Raw genomic sequence first — 15280 nt, 5'->3', positions numbered from 1 at the left:
AGGCCTTTTCCTCCTACCTTGCTTCCACATAATCACTTCTACCCAGGTTTTCCTCCTACCTTGTTTCCATGCCACTGAAAATTGGAAGCACACACAGCTCCCAAACCTGGGTAGAACACAGTTTTTGATTGTGTGAATGACCTCAATATCTATCCCTATGGATGGGAGGAGACTCTTCATGAAAGCGATTTCTTCACGAAAGTAATTATATGAAAATGGCACATATAGTTAGGAAGTTTTTCTCTCAAGAGTAGAAGTACTGGAGTAAAATCCAAATTGCAATAGCAAATGTAGAATATTTTGATGTTTCCCTACCTGTAAGACACATTTCTGTGAGGGTAGGTCCAGTTATCCAAACTAACAACTTCTCACTCCACAGGCGACTGACAGGCAGATAAGATAAAAGTACTGCTGCTAGTGTACACGATATACTATGAAAATGGTTTTCTTTAATTAACACACTAACAGGAAGATTTAATAGGAAACACGTGGATCGTTGGATCTACACTCAGAGAAATACTTTTTGTTTGGCAGGTGGGAGCAAATTCTTTGTTAAACCAAAGTCTCCAGTCAAATCAACTGATAGGATATCTCAATAGCCATAAGCCAAATAAAGAATGGAAAATGTGCCATTCACTGCTTTGCACACTTGCTGGATTATAGATGATTAAAAAAAAATACACATCCAACTTGTAAATGCACATTTTGATGATAGCTTTGCAGATCTCTTCAGCATATGTTCCTATCCTAGTCTTGTGTTGAACTTATTGGGGAAAAGACACTTTTCCTGAAGAAATTTTCACTGAATTGTCAACCACTAAATGCTTTTAAGAACTGCTTTGGCTTTTTCTCAACTCCTAACCAAATGAGAAGACAGACTCCTCTGGACAGATTTTATTTGGAATCACAGCCATTTTATATTGTCAACCTCCCAAGGACTTTTTTTGTATGGGATGGTATATAAATGTACTTAATAACGAGAGAGAGACAGAGAGAGTATGAGAATTTGGTGCAAGTTACCAAAGTAAGGCAGTTCAGATGTTTCAGGTGCAAACCACAACAGACTGCCTCCAAATCTACTTCTGAGGCAATATGTTTAACTGTTCATACAGAAGCTAATACCCAGATGCAGTCCTTACATGATGTTTTAAAACATATACAACTTAAAGAAAGAAAAATGGAGGTAGAAAAAAATTACACATTTCAAACAATAAGCAGCATATCAACTTTGTACTGAAGATTCCACTTATCTTCCTGGTTTATGTCCAGGCAGACACTATGGTTGACAACTTTATTGCTCCAATTCCAACATGAAATAGTTTGAAATAGTTGCTGAAAGAAACTCTGCCCAGTCAGGATATTCAGAGAGGCTCTGTTAGTCCTCTGGTACTGATTTTATCATTGAGTAGACCATTTCTAAAGCCAGCCATCTTTACTATTTACTTCATGGTGAGCAATACTTCTTTATGTTAAAATATATTTTCTTACCCTAGTAACACTAAGAAAATGAAGACTACGAGGATGCTTGCAATACAGGCACACCTCATTCTACATGGAACAGCTATTAACAGTTTCATGTACCCGTGGGTGTCAAAAAGCCATCCGTCCTCTTTATCCACAGATACGAAAGGGTTAAAACCCATGTATCTGCGGTTCATAGAAGGCTGGAAATGACCATGGGGGTCATTTCCAGTTGCCATTTTGTGGCTCGTTTAGTTTTTTTAAAAAAATTAAAACCAGAAAAATAATCCACAACATTTTGGGACTATTTGGGACTTTTAGGTGGCATTGTTGGACACCAGGAGACTACTTTATTTGGCCTGTTTTTGTGATCTGGGGGCAATTATGGGTTGTTAAAGTCTGGGAACCTAACCCCTGCATTCCCATAGACTCAATGCATCATTATCTGTGGTTTCATTACCCATGGTAATCTGCGGGAGCAGAACTCCTGCGGATGAGGTCTATCTATCTGTATTAAGAGACAATGTTTTTGATGTGTTTCCCTTTCATCAGTATGATCAAGTTTTCCTCTCAAAAGGTATATGCACTGGTCGTAGGCATGTTATCTTCAGGAAATGAATCCTTTCCCCCCCCAGTTATGGCATCTTTTGAAATATCCATAACAATAAATACAGCAGCTTTTTAATTTTCTCAAGCAAATTCAACTGAGCATTTGTTGGGGTACTCATTTACATCCAAAAATGTCCAGGACCACTATTTAAGTTGTCATTAATCAGAATGACAGAAATCTTGTTCTTTCCTGGATCAAAACTAACTATAGGCATAGTCTTGCTCCAGAAAACATGGGGGGAGGGGGGAGGAATGAAGTTAGGATTTTGAAAGTATTTTTGGAAAAAGGAAAAAAAAAAAAAGAACAAAAAGGGGGAGGGGGAGGAAAAGGAAGATATTTTTTGAGATGGTAGAGCTTTGGGGATATTTCTTACAGGTCAGCATTGTGTGAATCAAACCATCTTCCAGGAGACATGCATCTGAACAAATGTTAGTGAGTTCATCAGAATCAACATAGTCTATTTATTCTTTTTCTCAGGACAGATAATAAAACTGGGCAATTTCCTTAAGAATCCCACAATAATTGGGCATTTAAATTTTGTTTAGGATATTAAATGTCTTGACACCTAACATTTGTTAATATGATTAGTCTCTTCCTCTAATTTGGACAAATCTTTCCTTTGATAATGAAATGAAAGAAAAGAAGAGTGATCAGTTGTTAGGCTTTCCTAGAACGCAAGCATATAACTCAGTTTGACAATTGCAAATGTCAATTCTTCTTCATTTTCTCAATACCTTGATTTGACTGGGTAAGATGCAACCATGCCAGACTGTTTGTCTTCCATTGAATTCCTTATGATGTGGCCTGCAGCTTCACATTCAAGGTGACAAAGGGGAAAGAGGAGGTGAATCAGCTAAAGTAGCGATGACACCAGATATGTCCACAAAAAAATTCAGTGAGCTTACATATATGGAAAATTGAATGTGATGCAGTAAAGATATATATATATATATATATATTTCTGTTTTTCTAGATGTTCACATGATATTGTTACATATGAAAAGGAAGGAAGCACCAACATAAGCTGGTAGCAGTTTCTTAAATTGATTTAATCCCATTAATTCTAGGCAAGTGAGCACTTCCAGGTTTCTTTATCAAGGAGAGCCTTTCTTGAGGAAAGAAGTGTCATCAGTGTTTGTTTTTCAGTGACACAGAGCAGTAACTAGTTTCTTAATGCACTAGCAGCAGTGCTTTTAGACTCCTTGTGCTTTTAATCTGCTTGTCAATCACCTGTGAAGAGAGTGGGACCTATTAGTACACTGAAAATGCTACTGGACCTTGTGTACCTCTTAGGAACAGTTTAGCTAAGTGCATGAAGAAGTTAAAATTTACTTGTTTTGAACATTATACCTTATAAAAGGATTATTAAACTAAGGTGAGGGACCTCAAATCTTTGAAAATATTCATTTAATATGATTTTGTAGGTTACAGAAGTCACACTTGCATAAAAAGTTCAGTCTTTATCTTACCTGTCATAATCTCCATTGCAAAGTGCTCTGACAGATATCTTGAATGCCTGCCACACTGGATTTAATGTATTCTTTACAACTTCTGTCTTGTGGCAGATTGTAAAACTAAAAACAAAAAGGTTAAACAAACAACCACCGCAAATTTGCTGTTATTTCTGTGAAATTTAAAATATGGATATTATTTCTCTTCTTCTATTGGAACAATATTAAGGTTTATCGTATAAAACCCACCACTGCCCTGCCCCACAAAGTGTTAACACATCGCTTATAAATTTGTAATGCTATACTGCAGCCATTCAATTTGTCATTCATCTGCATGCTTGGGGTGAGTAACACATTCCTCTGGTGAACAGGGAAGGAATACATGATGTTAACAGCAGCAGACTGTGTGTAGTGGAAATGGAATCCTAAGGAAGCAGAGCAGGAGGTGGTGGTGATGAACACTCTCTCAGAAGAGCATTGTACCACCTTGCGGGGGGTCACTCTCTTGTATCTGTGGCAAGGACAGGCAGAAGAGAGATACAGATCTACCGATTTGTATATGCAGGTAATCCCAGTGTATGACTCATGGGGTACAGCAGGCAATTGGCTCCGCCACCCCTTAACCATTTTGCTACTGGTTCTGCATCCTGGTACCTTGCACCTGGCTCCAAATGGCAGATCTCAAGGTTCTAATAAAAAATGAAGTAGATTAAAAAGCTGAAGTTCTACCCAAGATTATTAGAAGACGTAGCTCAGGATGGAGGCAGTCTGCATTTCCCCAACTCCTCTGACCATACAATTCCAAGAAAATCAGAACAAAAACCTTGTCTACCCTGTTGTAGGGGTTCAATTGAACCTATTGCAGTTTCATGTCCCTCTACTGCTAACTTGGCAAAGAGGCACCTTTTAATGTAGTGATTCTCTTTATTTAGCAGGGGGAGAGTAACTGGCCCTGTCCACCCCCAGCACAGTACCTCCAGTGACTGTTGCTGGTGTCTATTTTATGTTTCTTTTTAGATTGTGAGCCCTTCGGGGACAGGGATCCATCTTATCTTATTTATTTATTATTTCTCTGTATAAACCACCCTGAGCCATTTTTGGAAGGGCGGTATAGAAATCAAATACATACATACATACATACATACATACATACATTCTGTTTTTCACAGATTGATAAAGGAAAAACTAGAGTTTTAAAATACTCATCAGGCTTCTACATGGAAAAAATATGCTGTAGCCAGTGGCAGCTGATGACCCTGCTCTAAGATCAGTGCCGAAAGCTCTGCCCCCTCACAAGTTCTGATGTACAAAACTTAACTCAGAGTAGGACTCCATGTTAGCCATCAAAACACATAGGGAAACTGAGAAAAGTCACATGTATATGTTTCTTTTATTCAAATGAACCAATCTCTGCAATTTTATCAAGAACAGACACAATTCAAGGCTACATCCAAATTAAGAGGCACACACAGGGAATGCTTCTGTGCATGCACAAAGGAAAAGGTGCCTTTTAGCAATCCCACCCCTCCACCCACATGCAGCTGCCCAAGGCTCCCATAAAATATGCCCCTGAGGGTCATGGGACACTCAGGGACTTATTTTCAGAGGCACAGGGGCTGCACAGGCAAGGGGGATCACAAAAATTACCTCACCTCCATGCATGTTTGAAAAGTGGTTTGAATCAATATAATATATAGGATAGCATTCATGGTTGTCCTTAGTTTGGAACAGGAGTTCCTACTTTGGAGCAAGCATCTTGTTTTTTTTTAAATTAAGAATTCCTGTTTCAGACTAAAGAACAACTGTGGATACGACCTATATTTTCTTATTCATACAATTTAACAATAAAACTTTTGTTTTAAGAAATGAAGGTCTGGAAAGCACAACTGCAGAAGTGTCAAGAAAGTCGTTATATGCTACACACAGAATCCAATGGTTTTCATTAAAACTCATAACACTACATTAAATATTTGGTAGTAGAATTAAAGCGTATCTACCTGCCATCCTCATTGCTACGGAAAAATACCAGGAAGGGATCTGATTTCCCAAAGAAATCTTTCTTGTCTAACTTGTTTGCACAAAATTGCATCAGTACAGAATCCTAAAAAAAGAAATGTGAAATATATAGGTTAATGTAATGCAAAGTTAATAATACACAGAGAATGTTATTCACATTAAAAACAATTTGCAAGAAAATGTTTAGTAACTTCAAAAGGGAGTCAATAATTATTTGTTTCCTTCTCTTTTGCTACTAATCTGGGAACAGTGTTATGACTTGAGTCATTTGTCATTCTTTTCATGCATCTTAGTAAATATTTTAATCCTGTTTAGTAGTAATTTTAGGCTTCTTAAGCAATATCCAATAAGGAAAATTTGAATTACAAGAGAAAGCAAGGATCTCTCATTCTTCCTGCTGCTACAATTATGCAAGTATTATCATATTAAAATCCTATTACTCCTACCCCACAAAATGACAGAGTAATTTATATACATACAAATTTGAAAAATATTAAGAAGAGAGTTTATAAAAAAGCATCGTGTGAGTTCTCTGTTTTTGAAATCATAATTCCCTTGAATAAACCGAACCCCCCAGCAACCAGTACTGCAGCGAAACAGGATCATCTATAAGTAAGAGAGTAGTTTCTCCATATCCAAGGGACATCCCAGGCATGCAGAAAAATACCGTTCATTTTCATAACAAAAGAACCTTGCTTCTAAATGCAAAGACTGAGGGTTGCACTTAGGTGTTTCACTCAGGGCAGAATGAGGGCAAAATACTGGCACAAGTTCTCAGGGTGCCACGTGACCAATAGGCAGAAAGCAAGCACGTGGACTGCCACTTGCTTCCTTTAATCTTAGAGCAGGAAAAGCCAACCTTGACTCTCCAGCTGTTGCTGAACTACAACGCCCACCATCCCCAACCAAGTTTGCCTACCCCTATCCTTGAGCCTAATGAAGGCAAAGAGCATCAGGGTTGGGAGATACATGTCTCATGCCAATTTCATCCCACATCCTTTAAGATATTAGGAAGTTTGCCCTTTCACTGTGAAAGGAGTCCTTTGGGGGTAGTCAATTGGAAAAAAAAGTGCTTCCCCGAGACCAAATGGCTATCCTATCCTTTATACTGCAAATGGGAACACTAGGCCCCATGACAACCGGTCACTACCAGTTAATGAGTTCAGAAATGAACAAAAACGTGCACCTCATCTAAGACTTATTTCACACAAAATGGTTGCCAGTTACTCAGTCCTCATTAAAGAGGTTGATTTGTGTCTCAGCTGTATGACCTCAAACTGCAGGTGGGAGCTCACATGACTGAATGCTCCTCCATACAAAGTAGAGGAGAAAGGGGGGATACGTTCTAGGGTGGAGAGGTAAAGTTTAAAAGCCCCCAAATGGCCCAGAACCTACTGTGGTGTGCTCTGCACATTCCCTATATGCCCAGGAAAGGTCCGCAAAGGACAGAATGCTCTCCCAAATTGTGGGGGAAAGTCAGTGTTTTTTTTCAAGAGATGAACCATAAAATGACTCCTTGTGTCTTTTCCAGGCTCCTCCAGACAAAATGGCAGCCAGAAGTTACCTCTGCGGTCACTTCCAGCCCTCTGGGAACTGGGGATAAGTGGATTTTAACCCATTAATATCCCCAGATACTGGGAACAGGTATCTATTAGACACCCTGTGAATATGCATAACCATGAATAACAAGGTTCCCCAGAGCCCTGACTCATTACTCATGTTCCATTATTCACAGCAAAAAGCAAGGAATGGAACCCCCGCAAGTAATGAGGTTCTTCTGTATAAAAACAATTACATAAGAAGGCATTTTTTGTATGGAAGAGCGTTCAGCTATGTGAGCCCTGATCACCTGCTGTAGTCTAAAGTGGCAGTCCAGATACAGACTTACCATTTCAGTGAAAAGCAAGCAGAAGGTGCTGCTCTACATGGAAAGCTCTTAATCAGTTGTGACTTGCCACATGGATCACACGCTGCCACACTATTTATCAGAGCTTCCAACAGTATGGGGAAAGCACATGACAGTGACTGATCTACAAACCAACTGCTTTTCCTGAAGGGCCAAGCTCACAGATATAATTTCAAGCCATCCCCATGTGGCGGCTTGAAATTGACTCATTTTATTGTGAAATGAACCCTGCCCTTCAAGTCCAACACTCTAAACCAAGACTCAGAAAGAAGCCTCTTGTACAAAGGCTTCTGTGCATGTATATATTGTTTTTTTTTTTTTAAATTAAAGTTACAGTGCATTAATAAAAAAAATTAAAACTGTTAAGCTGCAGTTTGAAGTGTTAAAAAAAGGAGCACGGGCTGACATCTAGACTAACAAAGCATTGGTGCTGCTTCTGAGTTCCTGAGTAAAGCGGCACCTGAACTCACAAGGGAGGGAATCTCAACAATCTCCCCCACCCCACCCTCCCGGAAGCACTCTGTGTTGCGCAACTCTCAGGGACATGTTTTTGAGTTACACAGAGCACTACCAGGGGAAGAGGAGGTCAAAATGCATCCCGATGTGCATGATTGGTGGTACTGGTTGAAACTTTCAGCAGCACCAGCATTTCTCACCTAGTATCCACACTTTGTTAGTCTGGATGGCAGTCTGTGTATGTAACTACATGTTGCAAGACTTTAAAGTAGCATAAGAGAAAGTCCAAAGTAGCTCCACAGTCCTTTTGCAGCAAATGCCCTATTATCAATTCTAGTAAGCTAGCTAATCTTAAATTCTGCTAATATGCAAAAAGAGAAGTACAATCTCTATGGTAACTAGGAACCAAACCACGTATTTTAAGCAAAAGAAAATCAAAACCTTAAACTTACCCGGCAACAGTTCAACTCCTCTGCTGTCAGTATTATTGTGCCACATTTCTTCCCAGGAATTCCTCTAGAACAAAAACAGCATTGAGATGGGATAACACTGTTTAATGGAAAATTCAAGGCAGCTGATTAAGAAGGAACAGAAGCTCTTTTCTTGCTCTGTGTGTGTGGGCTTTTTTCATTCACTTTATTGCCAGACTCCCTATGTTCTTTTGCAGTGTAAGAATAATGTCACTGAAATGAGAAGCCCCCCAAGGGTGGGGAGTTTTGTATACCTATCAGAACATCCACAACCACGAAGGATTGCTGGACTGAGATATTTAAATACACCATGGACTAAAATTCAAATTTCTTAATTAAGAAATATTGGCATCCATGTAATTTAGCCATCCTATTATCTGCTTAGACTTCTCATTTGTCAAACACCAGAAAATGGAGGAGCAGCCTTTCCCAAGGAAACATTAGCACTATTGGTAAAGACAACAAAAAAACCAGAAAAAGATTAGCATCAATTTATTTTTAAATGTTATACTTACACAACTGGCTTTTCTAATCTGCTTCCCTGTGACCCAACAATCTCTCCAAGTGTACAGAACACTTGTCCCAAGAAATCCTGAAAAAATACATAGAATTATAAAACTCCAATCCAAATTTAGTTTCCACTTCTATCCACCCTCTCTCATTATTTCATTTGAGAATGGCAAATAATCTAAAATCAAATTATATAAGACACTGCAATCTTATGGAATAATGTCATTTGGTAAATAATGCCCATTGCAGTTGAAGCACTGCTGATCATTTAAAAGTGGGTTCCCCATGTCTCTGGTGCTAATTCATCCCAACCCATTTGCCTTAAGCATATTTTTGTGTCACATCTGCACTGATGTTAACCATGTCTAATGCTAACTAGGATATGTAAATTATTATTATAAATGTGCTGCAACTCCTGGTTTAAAACTCTGGGTAAGAGTAAAACTTTAAAAGAATTTAACATTGTTAACTCTGGTGCATACATAATATTTAACCCCACACACAAACAGGAAAGACAGAATTTACAGTGCAATTATTGGCTCAAATACGTACTGTTGAAACCAGTGCAATAAGCTTTCTTCCCTTTTGGAAGTAGGCTAAAAACATTTTTGTAAAATCAACGAGCAACAAGATCCTATATATCAACCAAGTCTCAAAAATATACACTAAACATATTTGACCACATTTTAAATATAATAACCAATTAGTACTTACATGCTTTGATAGGTTTGGACTCTTTGAATCAACATCATACCTACAATTAAACCCCCCCCCACAAATATCTGCATTTATTCACATCAACAAAATATACAAGTAAAACTAAAGGGCTTTGTTTCAGAGAGATAATGTAATTGAAGAACAGGCTGGGTTTACACCTGATGCATGTCCCAGATCAGCCCTAGAAATCAAGGGCAGATTGTTTACTCAGCTACAGGTCCCCAACATTCCAAGCAGGGGCAGGGAGTAACTTGTCACAGACAGCAAGGGAAACCATAGCGTTATAGTTAAGAACAACAATGACCAATCCAAGGTGGACCAAGCAATTCCCTGGATCTGGGTTTGGAGGTAACGTGGGATGTCTCAGTCTAAAACATTAGACATACATTCTGTAATGAAGATAAATTCTATATTTAAGTATATTTTTCTACGTTTGTGGCAAAAACACATGCATAGTTTGAGGGATTTGCTCTATATAAATCTTGTTATACCAAAGATCATCAGTTTAAAAAGCTTTAGATGTAGCATAGAGAGGGTCCTTCCCTATAAGACATAAAGGCTCTCCACACGATCAATGTGGAGAGCCTAAAGGGGGTTTGCGGGGTCTCCTCCCTGAGTGGCCGGATCGGCCGCCAAGATGATTACCGGCTCTGTCATGGAGCTGGTTGGGACGGCGGGGTTTGGGGGCCTCCTGGCCCCTGGGAGTCCCAGAATGACCCACGCGAATGCTACTGCTAGGTTAAACTGCTAGATTAATCTAGATTTACAGCTAGATTAAAATATGAATTTCACAAGGTTAAAACTTGTGGGTTTTAAACTTTTATATTATTAACTACTTGTACTCTGATAGATTAATACACTGCAATAATGCTATAAATCTACATCAAAAGGTATGTCAAACTTACAAGTCAAATCGCAGATTCTCTCTCTCTTCAAAAAAGTAATCCATTATAAATTTTCTTACAAAATCTGGGTTCAAAGTATTGTCGATGACTTCTGTTCTCCCAAACTGTAAAATATTTTACAGAAAACATATTAGCAATAGCTAAACACAGACAACCAACAATGAATAGTGGCGCATATGTATGTATGTATGTATTTGTTTATTTTGGCCCAAGGCCAGCATAAAATAGTGGCGTATATAAGCTTTCAGTTGGAGAGGGAGAAGAAACTTCAACTGAAAGCAGCTCCAACCATGCAAATATTAAACACCCAGTGACAGAAATATTTTCCAGAAAAAATTCCCAGTTTTTAGGCAATGCTAAGTATGTATACACTACTTAACTATTAAAAATACTGTCTCCAAAGTGGCTTACAATAAAGCTAATAAATTAAAACAACAAAAACAAAAAATTAAAATCAACAATGCAGCAGCAACTAATCCACACAGCAGAAAAACAGGGGGGAAATCTAGAAAGATCAATAAGATAAAAGCACAAGAAACACAGATTATCCATTAAAAGCCCTGAAGAATAAAAGTATCTCTACCTGTTGCCTAAAAACATAATGAAAACATGGTGTCTAAACAAGCTCAGGCTTAATCCCTCCAAGACTGAGTCGCTCTTGTTCAGTTTGTGATCTGGCCAATTGCCATGTGTGAGTTTCTCTCTTGACGGGGTTGCACTTCCCTTGAGAGAGACAGTTCGTGATCTGGGGTTCCTTCTGGACTCGCGGCTCCTGCTTGAACAGCAGGTGGAGACCGTGGCCAGGGTTGCCTTTGGCCAGCTTCGGCCAGTTTGCCAGTTACGGCCTTTTCTCGACCAGCAGGCCCTGACAACAGTAACTCATGCCTTTGTTACCTCTCACTTGGATTACTGTAACACACTCTACCTAGGGTAGCCTTGGAAAACGATTCGGAAGCTTCGACTAGTCCAGAATGCAGTGGCCTACCTCCTCATGGGTGGCTGTAGATTTGATAGTGTTACACCTCTTTTATGGTCGCTGCACTGGTTGCCTGCTCTCTTCCGGGTCCAATTTAAAGTGCTGTTACTCACCTACAAAACCCTTATGGGCTTAGCACCTGTATATCTCCAGGATCGCATCTCTTGGCCGGTTGTATCCCACCCTGCGAGGTCCTCTCAGTTGTCCTTCCTTAGTGTCCCGGGCCCTGGTGTAGTGCATGGTGCCTAGGCCTGTAGGAAGGCCTTCTCTGTGGCCGCCCCTCTTCTTTGGAACCCCCCCCCCGATTCATTCAGTCCCCTCCTTGGTGGCTTTTAAGGCCCTTCTCAAGACCTACTTTTTTGCCAGGCTTTTGCCATTTAATTTTTTTTAAAAATATTGCTATTGTTATTGTTCACTGCCTAGAGTCTTTGGAGGAGGCAGTATATAAGAAAAAATTAATTAATTAATTAATTAATTAAATATGGGGGCACCATTTAGGGAGAGTGGGAGACAGCCTCCATCACAGACTATTTACATTTGCAAGTACTCCCCAGGAACAATCCTATAAATGTGCAATATAGCAAGTGCTCTTGAAATATACTGCTTTTTTGCAATTTTATCTTAAATATATCAAAGAATAGACCTTTGTACTTTGCTGTCAATTACTGTTTGTAACTGTTTTAGCCTCCTGCCAAAGTCTGAAATAATGTCCCTGTCTAAAAAGGAAACTGCCCAGCTAATATTTAGCAATTAGAGCAACATATGGAAATTCTACAGATTACCACGTTTCTTCAGGTAACAAAAGTCACAATCACATTGCTTCATAAGTTTAATTCATAGAGGGGCACTTCAGCTGCTCCCTCACTCCTTGGGGCAAAGATGACAACAGGATTCCTACCCATACAGAGTTCTATTGGTTGGTCCTTTCCATATAATCAGGAAAATCAATGGATCACCTTCAGAATCAAGGACAATCTACATGTGAGCAGGGCTGCCATTTGGAAAAGGAGGTCAGGTCCTCTGCTGAACATTTCTTAGTCTGTACTTCTCTAAAAGTATAGGATACCTGTTCTCTTTTCCATATGGCAACCCTACATATGAGAGTCTATAAAAGCCTTAAAATCAATAGCATACTAATAAAAGTTATCAAGAGAACTAGGAAGTTATTACAATAAAAGTAATGAACGCTGAAATTTCAAAGCTGGAAGATATCAAGCTATTTATTGGTCATATTAAACCCCTTGGTTGAAAACTGGGGTAAATGTACCTCAACAGTGATAAAAACAGGTCATACAACTTTTAAATATGTTTTCTACAACTCCAAGCTCCATGTATTAGCTATGAAGAAGTCTGAATTGCCATGTGGTCTTTCAGACTCCCTCCACCCACTCCCAAATTGAATGATGTATATAGTGTTACGGCTTTGAGGTTCAACCATACCCCTATCTGCAAATTGAAAATAAAACTGGAAAACCATGCACATATGGTGCTGGGGATCAAAGTGACATCACAAAATGCCACTGTTGTTTTTTAAGTTACTCTTTATGTCTATAAATGCTTAGACCATAACCTTTTCATTTCTTGTGAGACAGGAGAATACAGAGTGAAAACAACATGTTGTCTAATAAACAAATTTCACATTTTTCTTAATATAACTACTGACAGTTTAACAGCTGGGTCAACAGCAGTACCCCATAGTAACCCTATTAAAAACCTTTTTAAAATTTACACTCCCCCCCCACTTCAAGTTTAAGCCTTCTTTGCAGGGAAGTGCACAAACTGAGGTTCATGCACAGGTTCAGCGGCGAACCAGTTTGGGCACCACCAGGGGGTGGTGGGTAGGAGGCACAAGCAGGATCTTTAAAAAGAAAGAGAGCAGGTCCTTACCTGCTCTCCACTGCCCCATCCAGCTTCCTGCTGCAATGGCACTCCCCCAAGAACCCACACACAGCGCCAGCACACACATGGCACATGTGCGGACGCCATGTACATGCCAGCACTGTATGCAGGTTCTTTGAGGAAGTGCTGTTACAGCAGAAAACTGCATGGGGCAGTGGAGAGCAGGTAAGGACCTGCTCTCCTCCTTTTTAAAAGATCCCACTCATCCCTCCCACCCACAGCGGCACCAAACCAGTGCACGAACCTTGGTTCGTGCACGCACTTCCCTACTTCTTTGTGACCCAGCAAAAATGATTTTCCCCATTATAGCTAATTGCACAGTTAGTGCTAAGCAATACTAATTCTGCATTTGGGGTCATTCATATGGTTTTGCTGAGAAAAGGAATGTGATAATAAAAGTAATGCTGATGCTGGGCAATATAAACAAGTAGACCATTACCATAGCTAGGCTGAAATAGAAAGGAATATAAGGGAAAAGGAAATAGAAAGAGACCGCCTTACAGTACACCTCTCTATGTACCTTTCAGTACTGACCCAAGTGCTGATGGAAGGACATCTGTAACTGTAACTTACAAGATTTTCCATACATGTACAGGAATCTCTGGTAAGTAGTAACATCCATCATGACAGACTGAGTGCTGGCACAAAGAACTATGATAAGAAACTGACCAGAGCAAATGTAAGTATAGTAAGAGTATCCCACTGAAATCTAGATGTGCTACCCACGACAGGTCCTGCGATCAGGATCGGCTTCTTTAGCCACTAGAGGAAATATAATTCAGATTAATCCAAGTCTTCCCAAGAGAGCAAACATATGCAGATGAAGAGCAAACTTAGAGTAGTTTAATCTCCATACAAACTATGAAGAACTCTTCCATGGATACTCGTAATATTTGGTAGGCTGAGGGAAGACTCTAAAACTAGACCTTTAAGCATACCTACTGTCATGAAGGCTTCACTGCAATCAGTGGGATTTCTGAATAAGCATGGATAGTAATAAACAAACTTTCACTATGCTGTTAATTGAACTATTGGCACAACTGAGCCAACAAGACTGGGAACAGCGGCCAACATGGCCACTAATAGTGTGAAGGCGCAAAGCACCTCCACAGTAATCCAGAGTCCTTCCGAGTGCATGGGGGGCATTTTTGCTTGTCTCTCCTTCTACCAGAAGCGCTTATTACCACCCTAAATACATCCCTGAGGGTTGTACAGCTCTCAGAGAATATTTGTGGGCACTGAAGAGCTCTTCCAGGGCAAGGAAGATGTGGCATGGTCATTTTTATTGGCAGTAGAACACAACTTCTTGGAACTTCTACCACTACAAGAAAGCAACTGTGATACATATATTTTAGCAACAAAATTATTACCTCTCTCCATTCTTTATTTCCAATACCTTGGGTATACAACACACAGACTGCAGAAAAAGAAAGAGTCAGTTTCAGCCATGTTTGCATTTTTACACTTCTGTTGCAAAACTCATTCTCAAATTATTGATCCAATGCTAAAACATACAAATATTACACAGATATCTGGCCCAGCATTTAACATTCAAAGAAAGGAAAAGCATATCAGGAATCAATAACCTTGGAATAATGAGCAGGCATATAGGTCAGACAAATTATGTATTACACAGCCACACTTACGAAGCAAAAAAAAAAAAAAAAAAAGACTACAGCTGCAACCTTAAACATACTTCCTTGGGAGCACATTCCACCAAACTCAGTGAGACTTACTTCTGAGTAAATTTGTGCAGCATTGTGCTACAATACTTGTATTATTCTAATTAATTTAAGGGAAATTACCAGTCTTAAACATGCTTTTTGAAAGTTTCATCTACTGAAGTTATTGTAATGATATATTTTTTATTTTGTTAGATGTCTTTTATGTAGAACATAAAATT

At 39.3% G+C, this 15280-nt stretch overlaps 1 protein-coding gene across 6 annotated transcripts in view; it reads right to left on the bottom strand.

The window, feature by feature from the left end:
* Nucleotides 1-15280, bottom strand: part of CPNE8 (copine 8) — a 116759-nt gene that overhangs the window by 61277 nt on the left and 40202 nt on the right. For 3 of the 6 annotated variants that reach the window (XR_008308319.1, XM_053254736.1, XM_053254737.1), the window contains exons 3-9: nucleotides 14748-14794; nucleotides 10503-10606; nucleotides 9595-9634; nucleotides 8886-8962; nucleotides 8353-8416; nucleotides 5520-5623; nucleotides 3541-3645 (exon numbers count right to left, since the gene is read on the bottom strand). Coding sequence is in view for 4 of the 6 variants with exons in the window: in XM_053254736.1 (XP_053110711.1) it covers nucleotides 3541-3645; nucleotides 5520-5623; nucleotides 8353-8416; nucleotides 8886-8962; nucleotides 9595-9634; nucleotides 10503-10606; nucleotides 14748-14794 (541 nt within the window). In the remaining 2 variants the exon portion in view is untranslated. Of the gene's footprint in view, nucleotides 1-353; nucleotides 384-2805; nucleotides 2882-3540; nucleotides 3646-5519; nucleotides 5624-8352; nucleotides 8417-8885; nucleotides 8963-9594; nucleotides 9635-10502; nucleotides 10607-14747; nucleotides 14795-15280 lie in introns of those variants that run through there. The other 3 variants (XM_053254740.1, XR_008308320.1, XM_053254739.1) reach the window with 3 other exon arrangements.

This window comes from Hemicordylus capensis, chromosome 5, assembly GCF_027244095.1.
Source record: "Hemicordylus capensis ecotype Gifberg chromosome 5, rHemCap1.1.pri, whole genome shotgun sequence".
Lineage (NCBI taxonomy): Eukaryota > Metazoa > Chordata > Lepidosauria > Squamata > Cordylidae > Hemicordylus > Hemicordylus capensis.
The sequence above is the reverse complement of the archived record's forward strand: the minus strand, read 5'-3'. Positions and strand labels throughout refer to the sequence as shown.